This window comes from Rhinolophus ferrumequinum, chromosome 2 (genome assembly GCF_004115265.2).
Source record: "Rhinolophus ferrumequinum isolate MPI-CBG mRhiFer1 chromosome 2, mRhiFer1_v1.p, whole genome shotgun sequence".
Taxonomy (NCBI): domain Eukaryota; kingdom Metazoa; phylum Chordata; class Mammalia; order Chiroptera; family Rhinolophidae; genus Rhinolophus; species Rhinolophus ferrumequinum.
Genome location: NC_046285.1, coordinates 51695537 through 51720329, shown reverse-complemented (window position 1 = coordinate 51720329; position 24793 = coordinate 51695537). Strand labels below are relative to the sequence as shown.

Genomic DNA, 24793 nt, shown 5'->3' with positions numbered 1-24793 from the left:
TTTTTTTGCACATGTCTCCTTGTGCTCATGTGCAAGGGTGTTTCTAGGATATTTACCAGAGAATAAAATTACTAGATCAAAGGTTGTGTCATCCTCATCTCTGCTCGATTTTGTCCAATTGCTCTGCAAAAGTACTGATGTACACTTTGTGGGTTGGATTTTGACAGCTGGACGGTTCATAAGAAGAATGATGTGTACCAAATGTGTAGATATCGGAGACACAGGGAGTAATTAGTCAGTTCTCTTTGACAAAGCAATGGTTCTCAGTTGAGACATGAAAACAAATCTGAATAGTTTGGGGGAATTTTTTGCAATCTTTGCCTTCTTTTGCCCACTCTCTACCAATTCTGGGGTGTCTTCCCCAGGAACTGATATATTCTCCCAGGCAATTGTTGCATGCCTTAGTTGAGGACAAGTGCCTGAGATGGAGCATAGATAGAAGAGGCAGGAAAGCTGGTCTGGGGGGACCACTGAGAGGCTGATATGGCAGACAGAGAGTACATGTCAATCAGGGGGCACCAAAAGTGTCTGAGCAGAAGCCAAGCCCCTACCCTTCTGCAGATATCCAGAGGCATCACTGGGGCTTCAGCTCCCTTAGGTTAAGAGATTTGGAATAAAGGTTTGTGTACTTGACTATGAGTATTGTGTATCAAGCTTTGGCCTCTGACAGCACTTGTCTCCAGTTTCCTTCTAACCTTGCTCATTGAAGAGTCACTTTAGAATTCAGTGAGCTATTGTTCCCCTGGGTCTCTGGATCATTGATGATACTGAAGAGCTGCCTTCAGGTTGGCATTTCTATATTTTAATTATAATTATCAGCCTAAGAAAATTCAGGAGAGTTAAATATACTGCAGAGGCATTTATAGAATATGTGAGTAAAATGTGTATATTCCTATGGAAAATGTATACATCCAAATAATGTATAGTATGAAAAAGACATAAAGATATAGATAGATAGATAGATAGATCTATATATATGTAAAATTAGAGTAAAATGTGTGTGTGTGTGCCTTGATAAGGATTAGAAGAAGGCACAAAACAATGCAAAGAGTTGATCATTTAAGTTTATGGCTTATTTTCCCTATAAAGGTATAGGTACGCCCTCCTTCTTAGTAAAAATTATACTTTATTAATTATGTACAAAACTGTAGAACTATAAATCTAGTTTGGCTCTTTCAACAACGACATGCAGGAGGGGGACAGGCCAGCGAGGGGAAGAGGTCTGCTGGAGGAAGTGGCTAAGTAGCCTAGGACTGGGACCATCGCTAGATCTCATCCCAAGGCTGTCACAGTACCTCTTAGCTTTACCAACAGTTCAGATTACCTTATTCTGTGGGAAAACATTAGGTAACTCTTAATGAGTCTATTTTAATTTCATATTTGGTATTTAGTCAAAATACTGATTTTAGCATAAAAGTTGACCATATTTACAAATATTAAACAATTTTTAATAGTTTCTCATAATTATCAAAGTGAGTGACCTTTTTTGGAAATCTTTTATACAGTAACACAATGTTTAGACAACTGAAAATAATAGTTACTTGATATCTCCCCTCGTGTCTCCTAGACATGTACAGAGGAACTTGGTAATAAAGATTGCTTTAATAACGTGTCCTATACTCATAAATCAAGCCATCATCTCAGATGTATTAGAGTATGGTATGATGGGAGAATAGCCCAGAAAGGTCTCAAAGTCTGAGATACTTGTTGACAGAAGAGGCCTATTTCTTTGGGGCTTGACACTAGACTTGCCAGAGAGTTGGGCTAAACGAGAAGGAAGTTTTAGGGTTGAAAGTCTTAGGGTCTACACTACAAACACGAATAGCAAAAATAAAAAAGGAAAAAAAATCACTGTAATTCTACCACTCTAATACATTAATTGCTTTCATTGTTTTTCTGTTCACTTTTAGTCCTTGATTTTATGCCATCATTTCTTGTAACTTTAAATACAACATAGCTAAAATTCTGCATTCTTTTTATAACTCAACATTATATTGTGAACACTTTTGTCTCAGGGCTATTTTGGTTGCAAGGAACATTCACTTAGTCAAGTCAAATTACCTCAGAAAAATGTTGTGTGTGTGTGTGTGTGTGTGTGTGTGTGTGTGTGTGTGTTCCTAATCTTATAGAAATCCAACGACAGGAACCTACGACAGTGAAGTGCCATAGGAATTGGAGCTAGGATACAGAAAGCCATCAGTTACTGAAGCTGCTATTTCAGAGGCCTTTGGTGAGCTTCCTGCTTATCTTTGCATTTCTGTTTTCGTAACTCCAGTTGCGCATTGCCAATAATGGCTACCCCAAACTACATGCCTTTACAGTTCCAGAATTTTCAATCACCCTCTCTCTAGATCTCTTAAAGTCAAATCCTGACTTGATTGGACTAATTTATCTTTTCTATCCAGTTAGACCACAAAAATCAGAGGTTTCTGTTCAGCCTGTGGATTGGCTGTCACTAGCTCAGGTGCACACACCTTGGTGAAATCGGGTGTGGCTGGGGAGGCAGAGCACGTGCTTCAGATTCTAGCTCTGCAGACAGCAAGGCTCTATGGAGGAATAACCCTCCGTGCCTCCAGCAGTGAGTGTGGGTGGGTAGGCACCGGCTCCCACGTGGTTGTGTAGTCTTCATGACTGTGAATTTTAATGAATACCCAACATTATATCAAGTGGCTGTTCCATAATTTATGATCTTATTCCTCTGCTCTTTTAATTTAGCTCCTTTCAGTTTGGGGGCTACCAGTAAAACTGTGATTAACATTTTTGTTCATACAGCTTCCCCTTCATCCGGATTACATAAAATAATCTTTAAATGACATAGTGATTGTACTCTCTGAGCACCTTTAGGATATAAAACATAATCTTGCTTTTCTTGTTTAAAAAGTGTCTGTGTTTGCTAGAGATTTATATATAGGTAATTATGGGTAAAATAATAGATTGTGGTATCTGGGATTTGCTTCAAAACACTCTAGAAAAAAAATGGGGATGGTGGGTAATAGCTGAAGCCAGGTTCGTGAATCATTGATGACTACTGGAGCTGATGAGGGGGACTTATTATATATTATTGTCTTTATGTTGCTCTTTGTTCCCCACTTGCCTCCTCTTCCTCTTCCTTCTGGGTTTTCTATTGTTTCCACCCGTGATTCTTGTAGATACTTGCTGTCCCCATGCTGCCCTTATGGTTCCCAATTTTTTTTTCTCATGTTCAGTCACTATTGATACCAGATTCACAGTTTTCTTTTCCTTTATCAAAAACTTCAAGTCCATCCATCTATCCACCCAGTCAGTAATTCATTCACATAAGAAAAAAATCGATTGTTTCCATGTCTTGGCTACTGGGAAAAGTGCTGCAATAAACATAGGAGTTCATACATTTTTTCAAATTAGTGTTTTGGATTTCTCTGGATAGGGACACTTGTCTCATTAGGGAGACCACGTCATGGATGGGGTAGGTCCTGACCACCGCACTGTACACCTGAAGCTGAATAATAATGAAGGTCAACTATAATTTAATATATATATAGTCACAGGATGTGGAGTACAGCATAAGGAATAGAGTCAGTGGAACTGTAACAGCTGTATATGATGTCAGAGGGGTAGTGGAGGGGGGGTGGGGGGTTATCACTTTGTGAGGGGTATAAATGTCTAACCATTACATGGTTTTGTACACCTGAAAATACTAATAAATAATAATAATAAAATAAAATAAAACCGAAAAAAAAATTGAGCCAGTGTATTGAGCAAGATACCAGATAAGGTTTAAAATGTAGTCACTTCCACTGTTTTAGATGTTATCAGACAGCTGTTAAGAGGAAAGCAATCACAACTTATTTTGTAACATAAGATAAGAGAAAGATAGGCAGCTTAACACTGTAGGGAAGAACTGTGTTTTAGAAGGCGAGCCAAGTGCCCTCTGCTGGGGTGGGCAGTGTGCTAAAGCACAGGGCACAGCAGCAGGCAGACCTGGGAAGAGAGGGTCTTCTCCTTTAATATCTACCTCCTCTGTACCGCCTTTTTGCCCCGTGGTTTTCAGCCTTTAGGAATTTTGAACTGGAAGCTACATTTTGAGGTTATATTTATTGAGTAAAATGAAAATTATGCATATGAAGAGCCTTGGAATTTTCATGCCCTTTAATATAAAGCATTAAAAAGTCTGAAGTGCTCAAGGAAATTACTTTATATTCATGTTAAAAAAAAGCAAAAATCGAATCAAATGGCTTAATTTTCTATTTATTTCCCCAAATTCCAGTGGATTATAAATGTTATGTGAGCTAAGTGAAATTGCAGGGTGATAATTCTGAGGTCTTTCTGATTTTGAAAGTCACAATGTTAAAGAAATAAAAAACTCCATCAAGGTGGTTCCTGACTCCTGAACTTGTAACACCCGGAGCCATGACTGTACAACCTCACGGGGACCTTCCCGGAGCCCCCATGGCGCCCTCCACATGCCTCTACCTTTGTATTCTTTAGCATCGATTATGATTTGATCTTTACTTGTCAGTCTCCCTTACCAGTCTGTGAACTTCTGTGGGACGGCGGGGATTCTGTATTTTTCAATGCCCGGAATGCAGTTGGGCCTCAGTAAATATCAATTGAATGAAAGATTTTTAAAAAATCATTTTTTTAAAAAAAAATCCCCATAACTTCTCCCTGATAGATTCTCTTCTGCCTTATACAGATCCCAAGATGGTCCCATTCTTCACCCTGACTCTGAAGACCTCCTGATAAGAAAGTAAATGCTTCAAGGAAAGTGCATGTAGGAGACGCAAAAACCCTAAACGATTCCTCCCAAAGGGAGGCCTACTGCAGAGGGGGCACCGGGATCCAGGTATTCAGAACATGCCTTTGCCATCAGGTTGTTACTTTTAAATTTAAACAGTTCAGTGCTTAATTTTTTCAACCTAACTGATTCAGGACTTCTAAACATAAGCTTATACTTAAAAACCCCCAATAATTGATCCAATTCAGAACTTACTGTGAGCACAGCAGGTCAGCAACAAGTTTATTATTAGGCTTGCAAGGTAACGGGATAGTGTATGGTAAGTGTTTGGGCCAACTTTCCTGGAGTTCCTCTCCACTGGCTTCTGCTGTTAAATTTCCCTCCTGGTATTTGCAATGGTTTGCCATGGTGGGTTGGTTTGTTTTTATGAAGCATGGGGTGAGGTGGGGAAAAAGCAAAGCAAAATAAGAAACATGGCGTGAATGCAGGCTCCATTTGGAGCCTTGTTACAGAAACGCGGGGCAGTTCACCTGATCTGTGATAGTCATTTGCTCAATGTCAATGTTATTAGAGGTCAGGATATCTTTTAGGTAGGTCATTGTTTCTGGAGGGAGATAAGGGTTTCTTCCCAAGATCCAAACATGATCTACGTGAAACAGCCAGATGATTGTGGTACAGGAGTACACGAGGGCGTAGTTCTCATAATCCGTGGCCAGGACCCAGTATGGCGCCGAAGGCATCACTGAGAACCAGAAGAGGGCAGTATTAGGAGGAACCAGTGCAAGAGAAACATTTTCCAGTGGCCAGAAGCCAGGCTCTGGTGTCCTGGTTCTTCTAGATCAGTGGTTTTTAATTCTGGCTTCACGTGGGAATCGTATGGGAGCTTTGAAAAATACTAGCCCTCCCTCCACACCCGCTCCTGGTATCAGGCGGTTGGTACCTTTAAAAGCTCCCCAGTGATTCTAATGTGTAGCCAGATTTCAGAGCTAACATTCCGGATCCTCCCTGGTAGGACAGTTGGTCTCTGCAAGCCCATAGGAACTGGGGTGTTTGGCTGGACCCTCTAGACTGACAGGCGGCCTTAGCACTCGTGCATATGGAGGCTTCACTTAGCTAAGTGGAGATAAGAATGTAAGGTCAGGGGCCTCAGGCTTTCTGAGGCGTACCACACAGCTTACTCTAGAAATTGACCAAGGTAGGAGGCAGGGGCTAACGTTGGTTTGTCTGTTTTTCTTCCGGCCTCCCCTTCAGAATGTCCTTCCATTTCTAAGAATATGGTAAATCATGTGGTAACAGGTTATAAGCTCTTCCTTACAAATGGCCTATGACAAATCATTGATTGATATCTGCATAGCACTGAAAGCCCAAGATTAAAGGGGTTCTTAAGAGGATTTTCCCTCTCCTTCTGGGTCCAGAAACTTCCTGTAGGAATTTGATCTACACAGCCAAGCTCCAAGCCAAGGAAAATTCATAGCACAGTTAAGCAGAAGATGGACCCACATGAGAGAAAGATGTGTGCTGACCCCATAAGAACAATAGACACGGACACATTTGCAGTCCTGGGTGATTTGCTTTCCTGGGTTTTCAGCATTCCCCGCCCGCCCCCCGCCCCCCGCCCCCTCGCCCCATGTTCAAAACTAATCCCAGTGTTTGCCAAGTCAAACCACAGCTCAGCACTCGTGAATGACCGTGCAAAGCTGCTGGACAAAGGAGGCAGTGTGTGAGTGGTTAGTGCTTGGCTGAGGGTCAAGGACCCAGCTGGTTATCAGGACCACACAGGAGGACTAGTCCAGATGACCACCCACCAAGGTTCTTCCGGCTTTCTACCTGTTCATAACTATGAAACAGAAGGACACTTAGAGGACATCTGAACGGGAGCCTGGACGAGGCTGTGGGGCCTAGACTAAGTATTGTTTCTGACTTGCTTTTTCTAGCACTGTTGGTGCCACCTGCCTGGCTCACTCATAAGAGCATATATTCATCATATATCTGCTATTGTTGAAATTCCACTGCTTTGTGTGTTCCCAGTTGGACTGAGAGCTCTTCAGCCCGGAGTGATTTGGGGAAAATACGTCCTCCACCTCTTCCAGCAGCAGCGTCGTGCCCCACTTGCACACACTCTGGCAGGTACATTCTGCTTTCCTCCCACAGAGTCTAACACTCAAGCATAAATTTGCTCAGATATTTGCTCTTAGTAAAGAAAACCTCCACGTCTCTTTATTAGAAAACTTTGACAGTCTCCTATTGCTTATGGAAGGATTTTCAAACTCTCTGGTGTCTTATCTTCCACTCCATGAACCCTCCTTTGCTCTAGGGTTTTTCTCTAGACCTTTTCTCATGCCATTCCCTCCACTTGGAACGCCCTTTACCATAATCTCCCATATCCTCTGCAAAATCCAGTGCAAACATCTGATCCCTACAACCACAATAAATCTCGTCCTTCTCTGTTTCCCCAGCCAACAGCTCTGGCCTCTCCTTTAGTTCCTGCTGCAGGCTTCCTAAGAAGGTTGTGCACAGAATATTTTACCTTCACTCCCATCCCCATCTTCACTGAGAGTTTGGAGACCTGGGTTTTAGTCTCAACTCTGCCTCTAATTAGTCCAGTGACCTTGCCTACATCACCTAGCTTTTCTGCACTTCCACTTTCTTATTTGTGGAAATAACAAGAGACCTGTACAAAGCCTTTTCCAGCTTATAGAATATGTATTATCTAGTTTACAGGACTGGGTATAGATGTGAAGTTAGTTGCCCATAGTCATATGTGTGGGAGGAACTGTTTTCTCCTCATCCCAGCATTCCTATCTAGGTCTAGAAAATAAGAACTTCCTCTTTGTCCCATTCTAGGCCCTTGATTGGTCGGGGGATGGAAGAGGGTAGTGATTCCTCTTGCAGCTGGTGATTTCAGTGTCGGCCGCACAGGTGGGAAGAGGCCCTCCCAAGCACTTTTGGCATTAGAAAACTTCACAGTTCTGAGCTGAATTCTCCGATGTGTCTAGATCAGCACTAAAACTAATATGTGGTGCTTTTGCTGTTGCCTGTGTCCATTCCTCGCTTAGCCCAGGACTCACAGGGCAAAGGCTTGTGATTAACTATCTCTCAGGGACTTCTACGATGTGGCTGGAAAATGGCCGACAGAGCCAGGACTCAAACAGACCTTCACTCCTGCCACCTATTGGCTCTAAGTTTTTGTACATGTTTGTTGTTCTGCTAATAACTACTAATTTTTCAGGCCTTAGTTTCCTCTGGGAAACAAGACTGGATTGGGTCTCCTATTGCTCCAATCTCTGCTTCCTCTATTGAAACACTCACTGTAGTTTTGTAGTAAATTGCCTGGGTATTTGTCAGTATCTGCACTGGGCTGTAAGCTCCTCAGGGGCAAGGGCCAGCTCTATCTTCCTCATCACTGCATCTCCAGCACCTACCCCAGTGCCTGGCGTGTAGTAGGCAATCAACAAATAATTATGCATTGAGTCATTATGGATGACACCCAGATGTGACACAAATGCTCCAACCCAGGGCTCTAGCCTTCAGTCCTGTAAAAGGGTTTATACACCTGTCTCTTGTCCCTGAAACCTCCAATCCAAGAGAAGTGGATACTTACACCAGAAAAACTTCACTCCCAGCTTGGCGGGCTCTGTGAGGTTGGTCTGGGACGCTTCACCTTCAATTTGATTCACAGTTCCATCAGATCTGCCATGAGTTAAAAAATAAAATAAAATAACCCGAACACATTGAAAGCCAAAAACCAATAAAAGGCAAGATTTGTGACACTAACGACCATGGTGGCCAACACTGTGATTTTGGGTTAGAGAGGCTCTTGAAGGCAGGCTAGCCTCTAGTTCCATTCCTTCCCCTTTCTTCTGTGACTATCTCTGAGACAAGGAGACGAAGACAGCCTTGGGGTGATGAGAAGTAGTGATTGCAATGCTCCAGGATTGGATAATATGTTAGACCCTTGCACTTCTACACTGTTGCTTGGACTATATGCAATGGCCTGCAAGGCTCTGGAGACAGAGGGAATAAAAGTGAAGGAAATACCAAACAATCAAAACAATCCAATACACTAAGAATTCACTTCTTTAAAAGTGAATCATTTCTTTAAAAAATGAGAAGGGGCCAATGGAAAAAATACTGACTGACTTGATTACTGAAAATAATGCAAAACATGGAGTCTGGCGATCTGCAAGCTTTTCTCCCTCTTTGGGCCTCAGTGATCTCATGTGACATCATCTGTCCCATAAAAGGGTTTATACACCTGAACCCTGAGACCCCTTCCCATTCAACAAGCTCCTGATTGAATATGGGAGGTTTCGATGTAGGCTGGGTAAAAGCAGGCAGTGAGCAAAAATTTACCTTATTTTGTGATTCTCAGGTGCATCCAGGTCTCTGAGACATTAAATATAAAGTTTGTATCTTATAATTAATGCCACCTTACACTTGTGTCATTTCTTTCCTTGTGGTATATGGTGGTGTGTCTTAAAAGTGACGGTATTGGGTTGTATGAAATACTTTCACTCTTCTGAAGGGAACTGGCCCCACTTCTGGATAACTCCTGATGACCCCGTGGGCCTTGGGGAGCGGGGAAAGGCCTGGGGTAGAGGCAGCGCAGGGAGGGTATTCAGACATTAGGGTGCTCTCTATAGGAAGCTGGGAGAGGAACTGCCTGTTCATCAGTCCTCAAGGGGGCAGACAAACTAAAATTAGAACGTATCAGAAAGTAGGCTATGGTTTGTGATGATGGCTGTCCTAGAAACCATACAATAAGCACCAGATCAGGGGGGGTGGGAAATGTACTCTGATGGTCCTGCATGTACTCTGATCGTGCCCTGCTCTATCACCTGGAACTCAGCTAGCCAGGGAAAATGGTCCATTTCTATCTGCATACAGTTGCTTAGCAACAAACCTGTCTCTTTTCCAGGAGCTTTTCTCTCTTTTTCATTATCATTTGTGTTGTGCTCCAGAACAATTTTTAAAACACCTGTCTCTGGTCATTAACTTGTAATTTGTTCATGAGAAAAATGCATGCAGAGTTTCAAGGGTAGCAGCAGATTAATAGTAATAGTAATATTTATTAAATGATTAAGTGGTCTAAGTGCTTTACATGTGTTGCCTCACTAATGCTCATAGAGCCTTTTGGGGAAAGGCTATGAGGTGCTATGATTATTGCCGTTTCACTGAGGAGGAAAAGGAGCTGGAGAGGATTATTATAACTAACCTAAGATCATGTTGTTAGAGCCAGAACCAGGATTCGAAACTGGGCAGCCTAACTCCAAAGCCTGAGACCTTCAGCTCCCGGTCCCATGCTAGCTGCGTTGTTCCTCTAATTCTCTGACACTGGCTAAGCATGTTCTGCTCAAACTCCCTGCCGTGCCGTGCACTCACTCAGCAGTACTCCTGGAAGAAGAAGCTAGACCATTTTCCTGAACTAGCAAACCTTTCTCCATGTGCCCTTGTATCTTAACCAGGTGTGACCCTAGAGGCAGAAAGACCTAACACTCAGGATCCTGGCCAGCTCCGAAGAAGAGGTGGGGAGATCTCATAGGTTTGGGGATCTGTATCATTGTCTGACTCTTGGTCTTAGAATGGGACAAAATATTTGAAATGAAGTCATTGCAACTTTGGGGCCTACAAAATTCCTGTGAGATGTTCTGGATATCTGTATCTCAATTCCTATAGCCCTTCCTGGGACCTGAAATGAGCTGGATTTTTCTTTAGAACCCCTCAATATCCTTACTTTGTTTCTTTGGTTTACGTAGACTCAGGGAGTCAACCCACTGTGTTTTGGCTCACAGTAAGTTTGGTGGATAATAGCATGGCCTTAGAAAGCCCCTCTGAGCCTGAGTAACTTCCAGGCTGGCTTACACGTTTTCTTGGAGTTGAACACAATTTTCAGATCCTGAAGGGAACAGGAAGGACAATCCTTCACTCCCAGCGTTTCTTTTTATCTGTCTTCGGTTCTCTTCCCCATTTCTTCTCCCTGGGTGGGAATCTCAACTTCGTCACTTACGAACTTTGCGACCTTTGGGCACATTACTTCTCTATACCTCAGTTTCCTCACCCATAAAAATGGGGTTAATAATAGTACTACTTCAGGGTTGTTATGAGATTAAATAAGTATATATATATATATATATATATATATATATATATATATATATATATATATACACACACACACATACACACACACACACCCACACATATATGTACATACATATGTATACATGCACATACATGCAGAATAGTGCTTTGCCCATAGGAAATGCTTAATAACTGTTACTGTTGTTTATTGTTGCTCTTATCTTTGTTGATGGAGGGTGGGTAGGAGTTTTCCTGAGGCTTTTTAAAGTTTGTGTTTGCTTTTCAAAGTGTGAATTTTGGGATCAAATATCAATCTGTGAGAAGCCTTCAGTAATAGAAAAGTACACTTCTATGGAACATCCTGTTCACATAACCTGGAGTGTGACTACATATGTATTTGCACCTTACTTAATAAGAAAAGGAATTTTCTAATAGTTAAAGCTGTCTGGAGATGAAATGAACTGTCATGGAAGGTGATGAGCTCCCAGTTGCTGGAAGTTTCAAGGAATGCTGGATGCTCTCTGACAGTAGATGATAAAGAAGGGTTTCTCTCTTGGTTTGCAGGTCAGACAAAATGGTTCCTGCTGTCCTTTGCTACCAGAGTATCTACTTTGCAGTGAGAGAAGGAAGCCAGCAGTTTGCGTTACCCTAGTGGCTCTCACAGGGTCCAATATAGAGTAGGTGGTCAGCAAGTGGTTATGGGAATGAGTGAGTGACTTCTAGTCCCCACTGTCCTGCCTGACAAAAGCTTTCATCTAAGGACCTGTTATGAGCAGGCCGTCCAGACCCAGCAATGACCGTGTCCTCCCTGACCTAGACTGCAAGGACACCCAGTCACACTAGGACAGCTCTCTGCAGAGCTGGCTCCAGGATGTGTGAAGCTTTTGAAACCACAGCCACTCACCTCAGCTCCTGGTTTATCACTTTGATGTTTCCGTTTTCCATTAGCGAGTAGTTGGCTTGGATGCAGCTTCCCTTCTCAAAGCTCACGGGGATCTTCTCGATTTCATACCATCTTCCAAGATACTGCAGAGACAACAACAAGCAGAGCAAAACCCTGTGGCTCTCTTGGGACCTGCAAACTCTTCTCCATTGTTGTCTTTCAGAGCAGAGCCCTTTCCTGGGGAAACCAGGCAAAATGGGCTGCTTTGTTCCCAGCAGCAACTGAGCAAGATATTGATTCAAATGAGAATAAGTGAATCGGATGTGTGGGCACCGGTTGAATGCCACATTCTATTCCTAAAGTGCTCTTTATTTAGATATGTTCTCAGTGTCCCCTTCAGCCAAAATCTATGAGAAATTCTAAACTCTGTTAAAGGAAGGGATTAGTCTAGGTGATGTAAGGTGCCATCTCAAACATTTTATGATTCTACAGGGCATTTTTGAATCATGTACAAAGTCAGATATGTTCACTTTGGGGAGCTGGGACTCCAGAGTTGGTTAAATTCTCCTCACATGACCCCATGCAGGGAGCTGGGCACAAAGGTTTCTGGTACATGATGAGGATTTAGAAGACCTGTGTCACTCTTCCAATGGCAGCTGGCTCTCAGTTCACAACTGCGGTGTACAGAGTCAATTTTAAAAGAAGTGTGCAGCTGTGTGGGCGAGGACTGCATCTCCCTCCTGCTTCCATACGTTGCCTGGCATAGAGACCGCACCTATTTACAACCTTCGTGGTGGGCAATCTGGCAATACCTAGCCAAACTAAAAATACATACACTCTTTGAACCAGCTATTTCACTTCTGGGAATGTATCCTTCTGATAATAAGAAATAATATGTGTATAAGGTTATCTGTTGCAGTACTATTTATAATAATAAAGGACAGGAAAGAGTCTAAGGGAGCATTAGTAGGGGCCTGGATAAATAAACGATGGCACATCCATGCCGTAGAATGTTATACATCCTCTTTTAAAAGAGCAATGTGGAATTATTTCCAAGATACCTTTAATGAAAAAAGTCAGGTGCAAATAATGTACATATTAAGCTACCTTTCATGTAAAAATTAGAGAAAATACGATTTGTATTGATGCTATAACAAATTACCACAAGCTTAAGACAACACAAATTTACTTTGGTATAGTTCCACAGGTCAGAAGTCTGACACAGGTCTCACTAGGCTAAAATCAAGATGTTGACAGAGCTATAGTCCTTTCCAGAGGCTCTAGAGGAGAATCTTTGTCTTGCTTTTTCCAGGTTCTAGAGTCTCAGTTTCTTTATCTACATAAGAAGAATGCAATGTTTAAAAAGAATCCTGGGAAAGATGAAGTATAACTAACTCTATTTGCAGATGACATGATTTTGTACACAGAAAATCCTAAGTCATCTATACATGCAAAAAAACTATTAGAACTAATAAATGAATTCATCAAGGTTAAAGAATACAAGATCAATATATAGAAATCAAATATATTTCTACACTTACAATGAATAATCTGCAAGTGAAATGGAGAACATTCCATTTACAATAACATCAAAAAGATAAAATACTTAGGAATAAATTTAACCAATGAGATATAAAATTTGTATTCTGAAAACCACATTGCTGAAAGAAATGAAAGAAGATGTAAGTATAATGGAAAGATATCTTAAGTTCACGAGTTGGAAGACTTAAAATTGTTAAGATGGCAACTGGTCTACAGTTTCAATGCAATCTCCATTAAAACTCCCAACTGGCTTCTTTGTAGAAATTGACAAATTGATCCTAAAATTCATATGGATATGCAGAAGACTCAAAATAGCCAGAAGAACAAAGTTGGAAGACTCATACATTCTGATTTCAAAACTTAACTACAAAGCTATAGTAATCAAGACTGTACAGTACTAGCAAAGGGATAAACATATAGACCAGGGCAATAGAATTGAAAGTCCAAAAATAAACTCATACAGATATGGTTAATTGATTTTCTACAAGGATGCCAAGACTATTCAATGGGGAAAAAATAGTTTTCTCAACAAATAGCTCTGGGACAACCAAATATCCGCATGCAAAAGAATAAGTTGGACCCCTATATCACATGACATACAAAATCTAACTTAAAATATAAAGTCTTTCTTCCATAAAAGTTTTAGAAGAAAATATAGGAGTAAATCTTCCTAACCTTGGATTAGGCAATGGTTTTTAAAATATGACACCAAAAGCAAAAGCAATGAAAGAAAAAATAGATAAATTGGACTTAATTCATACTGAAAACTTCTGTGCTTCAAAAGACACAGGACACATCAAGAAAGTGAAAAGAACACATCAATAAAGTGAAAAGACAATCTACGGAATGAGAGAAAATATTTGCAAATTATTATCTGACAGGGACTCATATCTAAAATATATAAAGAACTCTTATATAGTAACAATTAAAAGGTAGATCACCCAATTAAAAAATGGGCAAAAGACTTGAATAGACATTTCTATGAAGAAGATATACAAATGGCCAATAAGTTCATGAAAAGATGCTCAACATTATTAGCCATTTGGGAAATGCATACCAAAATTACAGTGAGGCCTGGCCCGGTGGCTCAGGCGGTTAGAGCTCCATGCTCCTAACTCCGAAGGCTGCTGGTTTGATTCCCACATGGGCCAGTGGGCTCTCAACCACAAGGTTGCCAGTTCAATTCCACGAGTCCCGCAAGGGATAGTGGGCTCTGCCCCCTGCAACTAAGATTGAACATGACACCTTGAGCTGAGCTGCCTCCTGGTTGGAGCGCGGGCTCTCAACCACAAGGTTGCCAGTTCAATTCTTCGAGTCCTGCAAGGGATGCTGGGCTGCTCCTCCTGCAAGTAGCAACGGCAACTGGAAGTAGCAACGGCAACTGGACCTGGAGCTGAGCTGTGCCTTCCACAACTAAGACTGAAAGGACAACAACTTGACTTGGAAAAAAAGTCCTGGAAGTACACACTGTTCCCCAATAAAGTCCTGTCCCCCTTCCCCAATAAAATCTTAAAAAAAAAAAAAAACAGCTGTGAGATACCACTTCATATCCACTAAAAATGGTTATAATCAGAGAAATGACAATAACAAGTATGGGCAAAGATATGGAGAAACTGGAATTATACACTACTGGTGGGAATGTAAAATGGTGCAGGCCTTTTGGAAAACAGTTTGGCAGTTTATCAAAAGATTAAACATGGAGTTACCATGTGACCTAGTAATTCTAGTCCTAGGTATATACCCAGGAAACTAAGAATATATGTCCCCACAAAAACACACCAGCAAACAAAAAAACCTTGGAAATGAGTGTTCACAGCAGCATTATTTCTAACAGTCAAAAAGTATAAACTACTCAAATGATGAATAGATAAAATATGGCATAATCCATATAGTAGAGTATTCTTTGGCAATGCAAAGGAATGAAGAATTCACACATACTGCAACATGTATGAACCTTGAAAACATTATGTTGAGTAAAAGGAGTCAGTCACAAAAGACCACATATTATTGCATGATTCCATTTCTATGAAATGTCCAGAATAGGTAAATTCATAGAGACATAAAGTAGATTATCGGTTGCCTGGAGCAGAGAGGGTTGGGGGAAATGGGGAATGACTTTTAATGGGTATGGGGTTTCTTTATGGGATGATAAAAATGTTCTAAAATTGATTGTGGTGATGTAGCTGATTGTGGTTGATATAGCTGTGAATATACTAAAAACCACAGAAAGCGAAAACCACTTTAAATAGGTAAAGTATATAGTATATGGATTATAGCTCAATAAAACTGTTATTTTAAATATCCTGCTTTATTCCTCAAAGGACTTTTGTAAATACAAATCAATTATAATTTCCAAAGTGCCTTGGGATTTTTACCCCCAAACTGAAATGTTACTCAAATTCCCTTGAGTTTTCTATACAGCCACCTGTGGACCAGCAGGGTTATGTAAACGAAGGGATCAGCCCTTCGTAACTAAGGGAGTTAGTCAATGTAAACTGCAGTTTACTATGTCTCCCCTTCCCATCTCCCCTGTTGGAGGTCTCTATTGATAATGCTCCCTCTCCACCCCCTCAGGCTTTGAGCTCTCCTCCCTCACTCCTCTACCTAACCCACCCCCTAAGAGATCACAGCACTTATTCACACTGAGGTGTGAGTGACTGCTAACAAGTTCAATGTCACTCATAACAAGTGCTCACTCATAACAAGTGCGATGCTTCTTAAAAGAGATCCGAATCTTCTACTAAGGAGAAGATGTCTTAACAGGGAGATTCTAAGCATGAGTTAGCAGCAATGGGAGCTTTAAGTCCTGTCATCCAGTAGCTGCCTCTTTCTGCTGCTCCAGCCCCCTGGTCATACAAATATCCAGTAAGGCTGGGCCTACTCTGAGGAAGAAAAGCCGCCGATGAGAAAGCCCCCTGGGGAGTTCTGTCGTCTCCTGGGCCCGTGTGGGTAATCCTTGGGTGTCCTGCACTAGTAGGCGGCGTAGCTTGGAATCCCAGGATGCATTTAGTAGCTATGTGACTCAGTGATTTATAAGCTCTCTGACATTCAGCTTCTTCATCTGTGGGTGAATGGGGATAAGATAACTGCAGCAGCTGCTACTGATGCCGGAGCCCATGTCCTCTCCGCCCACCTCTGGGTTTGCTTCAGCCATAGCAGACAATTCCCATACAGACGGCACCTGTGTCTCCTTGGCCAGACAGCTTTGCCATGGGAGCTCCCACGGCCCACTTGCATCCGTCTGTGGGACAATCTGGGGCGCATTCCACACATTTCCTCAAAGGATCCCCAGCAAGATTGAACCCCGTTGTTGTTCACAGAGTAACCAGCTCCTGAATGCACCTTTGGTTGCTTCCTGCCTTCTCTGTCTCACTTTCCCCACGTGCTCACCTGTGCTTCCTGAGACCATCTTCCAAAAACTCCCTCCTCCCAGTTCTCGCCTCAGAGTCTGCTGTGAGAGAACCGCACACAAGGTGAGTACCTCCCCCCAGGCCTGCTGTGGCCATCAGGGCAGAATAATAAAGCTGAGCCTTTCAGGGTGCTTATTCAAACAAGGGACAGGAAAACAAGTGGGAGGTTAGCCTTTTACCACACCTTATTTATGTCAAAATTCTCCTGCACAGGAGGAGCCGGGCACTTCCCAAGATGGAATGCTTGTCCCTCTGCCCCACCTAGGAGGCCAGCCAGTGCTGAGAGCAGCAGCAATGCTGTCACCATCTTGATGCTGAGTGGCTGGGCTGGAACCTGCAATTGAAGGAAACAAAGCAGCTGGAGTCTTCTGAGCAATCACTGGAGAAAGACCACTGAGCGCTGGTCCCTCTGGAGGCATTCCTCCCACTCCGCCCGTTGGAGCCACTCCTCCTCCAGGGCCACCTCAATGCCAGCACTGCTGGGAGGCCTTCCGCCCCTGGGAACCTCTCTTCAGGACCTTTGTACCTCTATTAGAGCACGCGCTGCCTGGTATTGGAGTTTGTTAGATCTATTGTGTAATCTCCCCGGCCCCCTCACCTACTTAGACATTTTTCAAGGGTGGACACTGTCTGATTCTCCTGGGACTCAACCACAGAACCTGGAAGTGCCAGGCACAGTAGATACTTGAATGAATGGAAACAATGTGGTGGCAGGGGACAGGCAAAGGGGGGGTACTGAGGCAGTCAAATGAGCCATTAGAGTGAGGAAAAAGGAAAACAAACCATGCACAACATTTAGTGTCTTATTCGATTCGTAAGAAAAATGCCTTCCTGACCTCCTCCCCGTCCCCCCTCCAGCCCCTGCCTCCATCTTGCTGGGCTGTTCACCATCCCAGGAGGAGGCCTGCAAACCGGAACAGGGAGCAGCATTCTGGGGACTCCAGGGTCACCCTGAATGGGTTTCAATATCGGCGTTGCCACATACTAAGTATAACGGTGTCCAATATGTGCTTTAGTTTCCTGGTCTATTAAGTGAGAATAACAATCATACCCCCCCTTATGAAGTTTTTTGAGAATTAAATGAGATAATAGAGAGAGAGAGAGAGCATTTGGAGCAGCATCTGACACAGAGTACATGCTCAATAAATGCTAGTTACTGTTACTATAAAAAGCAGAAACAAATGATCATTTCTTGAATTTCTTTCTTTTACATTCTGTTGGGGATATTTTTCATAGATGTGCGTTTAACTAGAGAAGAACTAGTAGCTGGCATGCAGCTGTGTAACAAGTTATGTTTTGGCCCAAAGCCCCCTCCGGCAGTGGAAGCTTCTGTGAGGAGGGGCAGCAGGCAGGGGTGGGAGAGGCTGCAGGGCGGCTGGCAGGGGATGAGCATCCATTGCTCCCTGCTTCTTTCTCTGATTTCATTTTCAGTCTGTTCTCTTCCTTGTGACTCCTTACCTGTAGCTGCACAAGAGCTATTTCCAGCTGTTTGCTTTTCTCCCTGTGATGAGAGGACTGAATCAATGCAAGCAAAATGTTCTCAGATCTGAGCATTTAAAAGGATGTGTCATCACAGGAATAATTATAACTACTTTATTATGACTTTCTAAACCTTCAAATAACTTTAATAATCAATAACTTTTCTTCTGGAGGTTTCCTTGATGGTTTTCAAAAGAAAAATTATATAATGAGTAAAAGCTGCCAGCAGGGGATGGCGGGAGAGGGGCGGTCACTGACCCCACCCTCATGAGCAAGTCTGCAGTGGGACCACCTCCCTTAGTCTCTGAAGCTCCATTTCCCATCAATCCCTTCCACCATATAAACAACACCTGTCTTTTATTTTAAGGGATGATGGATTTTTAGAAACCCAGCCTAAACCCACAAAAATTTGCATCCATTTCCAAGAGGTTCTTAGAACCACTGGAGCTCTACTCTGGGCCCCCAGTAGGCACCATGCTCATTGCCTAACCTCAAAGGATGGCCACCCATTATGCACATTCTACAGTGCCCCCCAAACTGGAAAGGACCTTAGAGGTCATTTATCCAACCCCCCCAGGTGAAACAGTGGGGAAACTGAGGCCCAGAAGGGCAGAGAGCTGGGACTCAGGTCCCACCTCCCTCCAGCTCTCCATTTTGCAGCAACCCTGAGCCATGCTTCCTTCTGTGCACCACCTTTCGTGGCTTTCAATAAACACCTACCTCTGTAACCTGATGAGTCTCACTTTAGCACGTGACAGGTACACCAAAAGTCAGTTCCACATCTTACTCTGACAACTTCTTATTACACAGTGTTCTATTGTGGGCTGAAACATGTTTTTTTAGGTCTGTAGGAGGATTTCAGAGCAGGGTTAATTCCCCTTGATTGCATCTTTTCCAAAGATGCCTCTTTATTGCAGTAATTTTATTCCTGTCATTAAAATGTTTTATGAGAGAAAAGGTTGATAGCATCCATAATTTTTTCCAGTGCCCTTTCCATTGTAATTCATCCAGTAGTTACTGAGTACCTTCCGAGGGCAGATCACGTCATTAATATGTACCTATGAAGTTGGATATATATGACATATATTTTTGCATCTTCTTATACCAATGGGAAGATTGTCTTAATGAGGAGAGTTTAAATACTTTTAAAAATAAATACAATTTAAATATTATTTGAACTGAATATTAAATAATTTAAAAATAATTCTGCTAAGGTTACCGAGAAACCATCCTGGTCCAGCACTGACGCTGAGCACTGCTCACACTCATCGAGCTTCCCCACCAAGAAGCGTGGGCCTTAGTATTTTACATGAGCCATGCCCTGAATCTCTGCAGCATCCTATCTGGAAGGGTCCTGTGCTGACATTCTCCTTGTGCTCAATGAGGTTACTTTACCCTGGTTGCTTCTTGATAAGCTCTGAAGCCAGAACTTATGCCAGATCTCCTAAGAGTCTGAACTCAACGCCTGTGTGTTAACTTGGACCTAGTTCCAGTTCTCAAGGAACTGCAAAACATTAAGGACTAAATTTTTAGATTTCACATGATAAAATACAATACATTTCCACAAGTGGGTCTTGAAAATCCATGTAGCTATTGAACCTAACAAGAAAACACATCTTCTGAAGAAAATACTCTTGTGCTATATTGTTACGTGCATCTTCTATTCATGCAATAAATTCCAGTTCACTTTTCAGTTAATTTTGCTGTAATGCACAGTTGGATAACAATTCCTTGAGAATTCGTCTAGCACAGTATGGAAATTTTTCTCATTGTCTCATATAGGATAGAGGGATGTGTACAGCGCAAGCAGAACACTTTGAGGTGAGTCAACATTGAGTTGGCACCCAGCTCTGGCATTTGTTGGTGGTCTTATCTTTGGCCTTAGAATATCTGAACCTCAGTTTCGTCGTCTGAAAAATGGCACTAATAATATCTACCTTGTAAGGTGGTTTGAGGAAAAATGAGACCAACTCTGTGAAGCTACTGGCAACAAGCTCTCAATTGTGTTAGTCATTATTTTTAGCTGAAAAAGGCAATTGCAAGTCAATACTGCTTCTATTATTTGTTATAAATGAGAATTAAATCTATAGTACATACCTTTTTAATTTTTATTTTATCAAGATGAAGGTAGTTTCCAAACGCAAAATCATCCAATTTGAGATGCCTTGTCTTGATAACTGGCTTCTCCCAAGTTATTTTATAAGCTTTATCAGGTTACTGCTGTGGGATGGTGATGCATGCCGCACCCCTACAGGTCAGGAAGGCTGGCCTAAAAGCTTAGCTCTGTAGAAAACACAAAGATGGAATGTTTTGTCCATCTCCCTCCCCCTCTTTCCTTCGCAGCTGCTCCCTGAAGAAGAAACAATGAGGTATTGTTTGTGTGTGTGTGTGAGAGAGAAAAAGACAACGTGCATTTCATTCAAAACATCTTTTTTGGCTATGTGGATTTTCTAACTTAATTTTCTCAGTCACATTGCACTTTTAAGGCCCAGTAAGATGAGTTGCAACATGCTTTCAAACATCTGCTGTTTATTTTTCATTTTTGTGTAAATGAAAAATCAACAACCCCACTTCCTGAAATGGAGCATGAATTCCCCCATGTAGTCCTTGGCCTGGAATGTGGCTCCACACAGAATGAAGGTTAAGAATTGGAATAGGCTTTCTATGTGATCCTGGGCAAGCCACCCACTTCTCTGAGCCTCAGTCTCCCCACTGTGAAGTAGAAACTGTCATTTCTGTCTCCACCAGAGCTGGGGCTATAGGGAAGATAGCAGCTCTATAACAGTTGAGGCTAAAAGCTGAGAGGGCCAAAGGGTGTCTTCTGCAGCTCCTCTCTGTACCTCTGATGACCCTCCCAGCTACATATTCTAGGCAGCCTGTTACTGCTTGGGGTGGGGTTGGGGTGGGTTGCAGATTTAAGTCAAGGGGCACTTCTGGTGGGGCCCCGTCTTTGTAGAATGAACAGCTTTGACTCTAATGAATGGATTCTATGCCTTTGTGGTAGGTGGGAAGTATTTTTATTTGGATATACACAAGACAGTGTGTTTGTAGTAGACTTAAATCCTAAATAAAATTCTCAAATTTGTAAGCAATAGAGAGAAATTTATGGCACTAGGCCTTATAAACATTAAAACAACAACAAGAGTGAATCCTTAGCATACCAAACTTCGAGAGCTCTTTCTTTAGGATGTTCTTTACCTTTTCAGGACAAGAAGGGGATTCTTATTCCTGTTCAGGACACTGACTGTTGCCCTCCTGTAATGCTTTCCCCTCAGAACTCTCTACGAATCCCTCCCATGTCTTTGCCCGAATCTCACTTTTTTAAAAAGACCTTCCTGAACTTTCAAAAATAGAACACTTGTCATTTTACCTGCTTCATTATATTCTTATTACATTTTACCTGAAGTTAGCTTTTATTTATGTATTTTATTGCTTATTGTGTTTTTCCCACTAGGATATAAGCTCCACGAGTACAGAGAATATCCTATTGACTTACTGGTGTACCCCAGTGCTAGAGCAATAAACACTTGTAATGTAAATGGAAGGGACTCATCTATTTAAAGAATTTACCGAGCAGTCTAAGATATGCAAAAGGAACTAAAGGTACATTCAAGAGACTTCTATTTGAATTGTTTTCCTGGGGGAGAACTCGCCTGTAAGTTTCTGTGTCTTCTTTACCTGCATCACATTTGTCACCAAGAATTGCCTGTCACTGAAGAAATACACAATAGCCTCTCATCAATGTTATGAAAAGAGTGTTTCCTTCTACTCCAAATAGTGGCAGATTCCCACAAAGTGATGTTGCTAAATTTGCCACATCTGTTAAACTGGAGATCGATATATGTATATTTTATTCCTCAGCATTGAATCAATAACTGTGGAGCTAAAGGTACTAGTCAAGGAGTCACAGCATGAGAAAAATGATATTATCTTCCTGGGTCTTCATTTATTTTTTTTCTGTAAATGTTGGCAAATGATATAACAGGGAAATCCTCTCCTCACATGTTTCTGGGATATAGAGCCACGCACAAGTTCTTAGGCATCACAAAACAATGCAGACCTATGTTCTGAACAAGTCTTTAGTTTTTTAATTCCAAAATAATTCACATATATTGTAAACAACTAAAATAATATCAATTAAACAATTAAAATACTGCCAATTAAACAATTAAAATGTAGGACTCAAAGTATAGAGCCTTATAATCCCATACCACAGAGGTAACCATTGTTATGTGTGCATTTATTTTCTAGGTATTCCTATACAGATCCTAACATAGTAACAATAAGAGCAACAATATCCAGGCTTCTAAAGCTTGCTTGTTTTCATGTAATGTATCTCTCCATATCAATACACATAGATCAATCTCATTTCACCTGCTGCAAAATCTTGCTTTTACCTGACAGCTCATTTCTTCAAGGAGATGGCTTGTGGTTTCACAGGAAAGCAGTTCTTTGGTTGGGTGACCTTTCATCATATACATAGGTGATTTCCTCAGGGGGTTCTCTATGAGACTCTCAGGGAAGACGGAATGATTTTGGTGGGCCCTGTAACAAGAAATAGAGAACTAACTGATCTTTAAAAAAAAGAAAGTGTCCCTGATGATAATGTCTCTCTGTATTAATAAGTGGTTCTTTCAACTATCAGAATCATCCTGTATACCGTTCTAAAGTGATTTTCCTTTTCGTCAGTTAAAATAAAGGGGAAACACAACTGTACTTTTCGTGTGAAAACCCAGACTAAGAGTTTTCAATAACTTGAATTCACTCTTTCAGACTCAGCTCAAAGTTCCATCCCTGGAATATCTTCTTGAATTCTTGCCCACTCCGTGCGACGTTCCTCACTTTCTGCTTTGTGTTTCCACAGCACGTGTTACTTTGTTCTCAGGCCCATCATACTGTGCTAGGCACCGGCACAGGGCCTGGCTCCTGGACGGTGTCAGGTCTTTCAGAGCAGAGTTTTCTTTTTTATTCCTGGTAAATTACATAATGCCTGGCACATGGTAAGTGCTTACTACATGTTATTGGATGATTAAATGAATAATACAACGTTTAATTCTCATTACTTGCAGGGCTTTATTATATACTTCATGAGTTATTCAGACGTCTTCTTCCCTCTCCTTCTTGCCCCCTTGTGGCCATGTCCTTTATCACTAGGACCTGGACCCAGCTGAGAGAGTTCAATGGCGCCAAGCATCCGGTGAACAGCAAGAAAGCAATCAAACTGATGAAAACTGCAACTTGACAGGGCACAGGGCAAAGAATACTGAACTGCAAGGCAGGAGGCCAGGGTTCTAGTCCTAGCTCTCTTACTCATTCATTCATCTATTCATTCACTCTTTCAACAACATATATCAAGCACTGCCATGTTCAGGCATTGTTCTGAGTCCTGCAGATTTAGTGGTGAAAAAGGAAAACAATGTCCTAGCTCTTATGGGGCTTACCTTCTAGAGGATAGTCAGATACACAGACAGGAAAATAAATAGGAGAGAATAAGGTGATCGCTAGGGAGTGACTGGGTGGCTACTTCAGTTGGGTGGCCAGGAAAGGCCTCTCTGAGTACTGACATTTAGGCTGAGATGTGAATGATAAAAAGAAAACAGTCATTCAAGGATCAGGGGAAGAGCATTCCAGGAAGAACCGCCAGTTCTAAGAGTGTTAGTTGAATTGTTTTCCTGGGAACCTCTCTGAGGGAGAGAAACACTTACTAGAAACCTACCAAAGAAATTCTTAGAACCCTTTCCTGGGAAATCGAAAAATGTTATTATTAACCCTTGGTAGGATTCTTCTAAGATGGGAGCAGACTTTGTGTTTTCAGGGAAAAGAAAGACCCACGTGGCTGGCGTGGAGAGGGTGAGGAGAAAAGAGATTCACAATGAGTTTGGAGGTAGGTAGAAGCCATATTATATCTTGCTTTGAGGAACTTGGATTTTATTTCAGGTACAATAAGAAGCCTTGGGAGGGCTTTAACCAAGAGCATAAGAAGCTCATTCAGGCTGCCCTGTTAAGAATGGATGGTAGAATGGTTACCGAGGGATCAGCTGAGAAGCTATTGCAGTCATTCAGGTAATGATGGTTTGGACTTGAGTGATTGTAATGAATGGAAAGAAGTGGATGAACTTGGAATGTGCTTTGGAGATAAAGTGGACAAGACTTGCTGATGGATTGAATATGGAAGATGAGGAAAGAGGAGGATCGAGACTGACTCCTAGATGTATCGGTTGAGCAACTGGGTGGATGCACATGCCAATGACTAACGCTGGGAAGACTGAGGAAGGAGCAAGTTTGGGAGGAAAACTCGAGTTCTCAAGGATAAATTATGTCTGAGTTGCCTATCAGATATCCAAGTGGAAATGTTAAGAAGGCAGTTGGATATTCAAATCAAGTTTTAGGGAAAAGTCAGGGATGGAGGTAGAGATTTGGGATCATATCACATAGATGGTCTACAAAGCCACGGACTGAGTGGGGTGTGGGGACAGAGGCAGGAGTGCAGTTTCCAGGCTCTCGCCCTCACGTGGAAAGGTGCTGGCTCGGGTAGTAAATGACCATCAACTGTGATTGGATGGCCATCAGCTGTGGCTAGTTGGCCGTCAGCTGTAACCAGTGAGCCATCGGCCACTAATATAACTGCTGTGGCTACGCTAGCAGGAAATGGGGGCTAGCAAGAAGATGGTGGCTGAGCTA

At 42.0% G+C, this 24793-nt stretch overlaps 1 protein-coding gene across 4 annotated transcripts; it reads right to left on the bottom strand.

The window, feature by feature from the left end:
• Positions 1 to 4968: 4968 nt before the first annotated feature.
• On the bottom strand, positions 4969 to 20347 carry APOD (apolipoprotein D). 4 transcript variants are annotated; one of them, XM_033087317.1, is made up of 7 exons: positions 20210 to 20341; positions 18833 to 18957; positions 18092 to 18134; positions 16818 to 16967; positions 11703 to 11824; positions 8319 to 8407; positions 4969 to 5459 (listed from the first exon to the last, which is right to left on the bottom strand). In XM_033087317.1, exons 4-7 carry the CDS (start codon positions 16938 to 16940, stop codon positions 5224 to 5226), a joined length of 570 nt encoding a protein of 189 aa, XP_032943208.1. In that variant the 5' UTR covers positions 16941 to 16967; positions 18092 to 18134; positions 18833 to 18957; positions 20210 to 20341; the 3' UTR covers positions 4969 to 5223. The 4 variants fall into 4 exon arrangements, with proteins under 4 accessions (XP_032943208.1, XP_032943198.1, XP_032943225.1 ...); XM_033087307.1 differs by lacking the exon at positions 18833 to 18957 and having other exon boundaries at positions 20210 to 20347; XM_033087334.1 differs by lacking the exons at positions 18092 to 18134; positions 18833 to 18957.
• Between the last annotated feature and the right edge of the window lie 4446 nt (positions 20348 to 24793).

What these genes read in the sequence shown, in the direction of transcription:
- APOD (XM_033087307.1), bottom strand. Translation starts at nt 16,940, where the DNA reads ATGGTGACAGCATTGCTGCTGCTCTCAGCACTGGCTGGCCTCCTAGGT. An exon ending in AGAATTTTGACATAAATAAG is followed by an intron (nt 11,825 to 16,817) that starts GTGTGGTAAAAG and finishes TTGTCTCTGCAG; the next exon opens with TATCTTGGAAGATGGTATGA. An exon ending in GTGATAAACCAGGAGCTGAG is followed by an intron (nt 8,408 to 11,702) that starts GTGAGTGGCTGT and finishes AACTCATGGCAG; the next exon opens with ATCTGATGGAACTGTGAATC.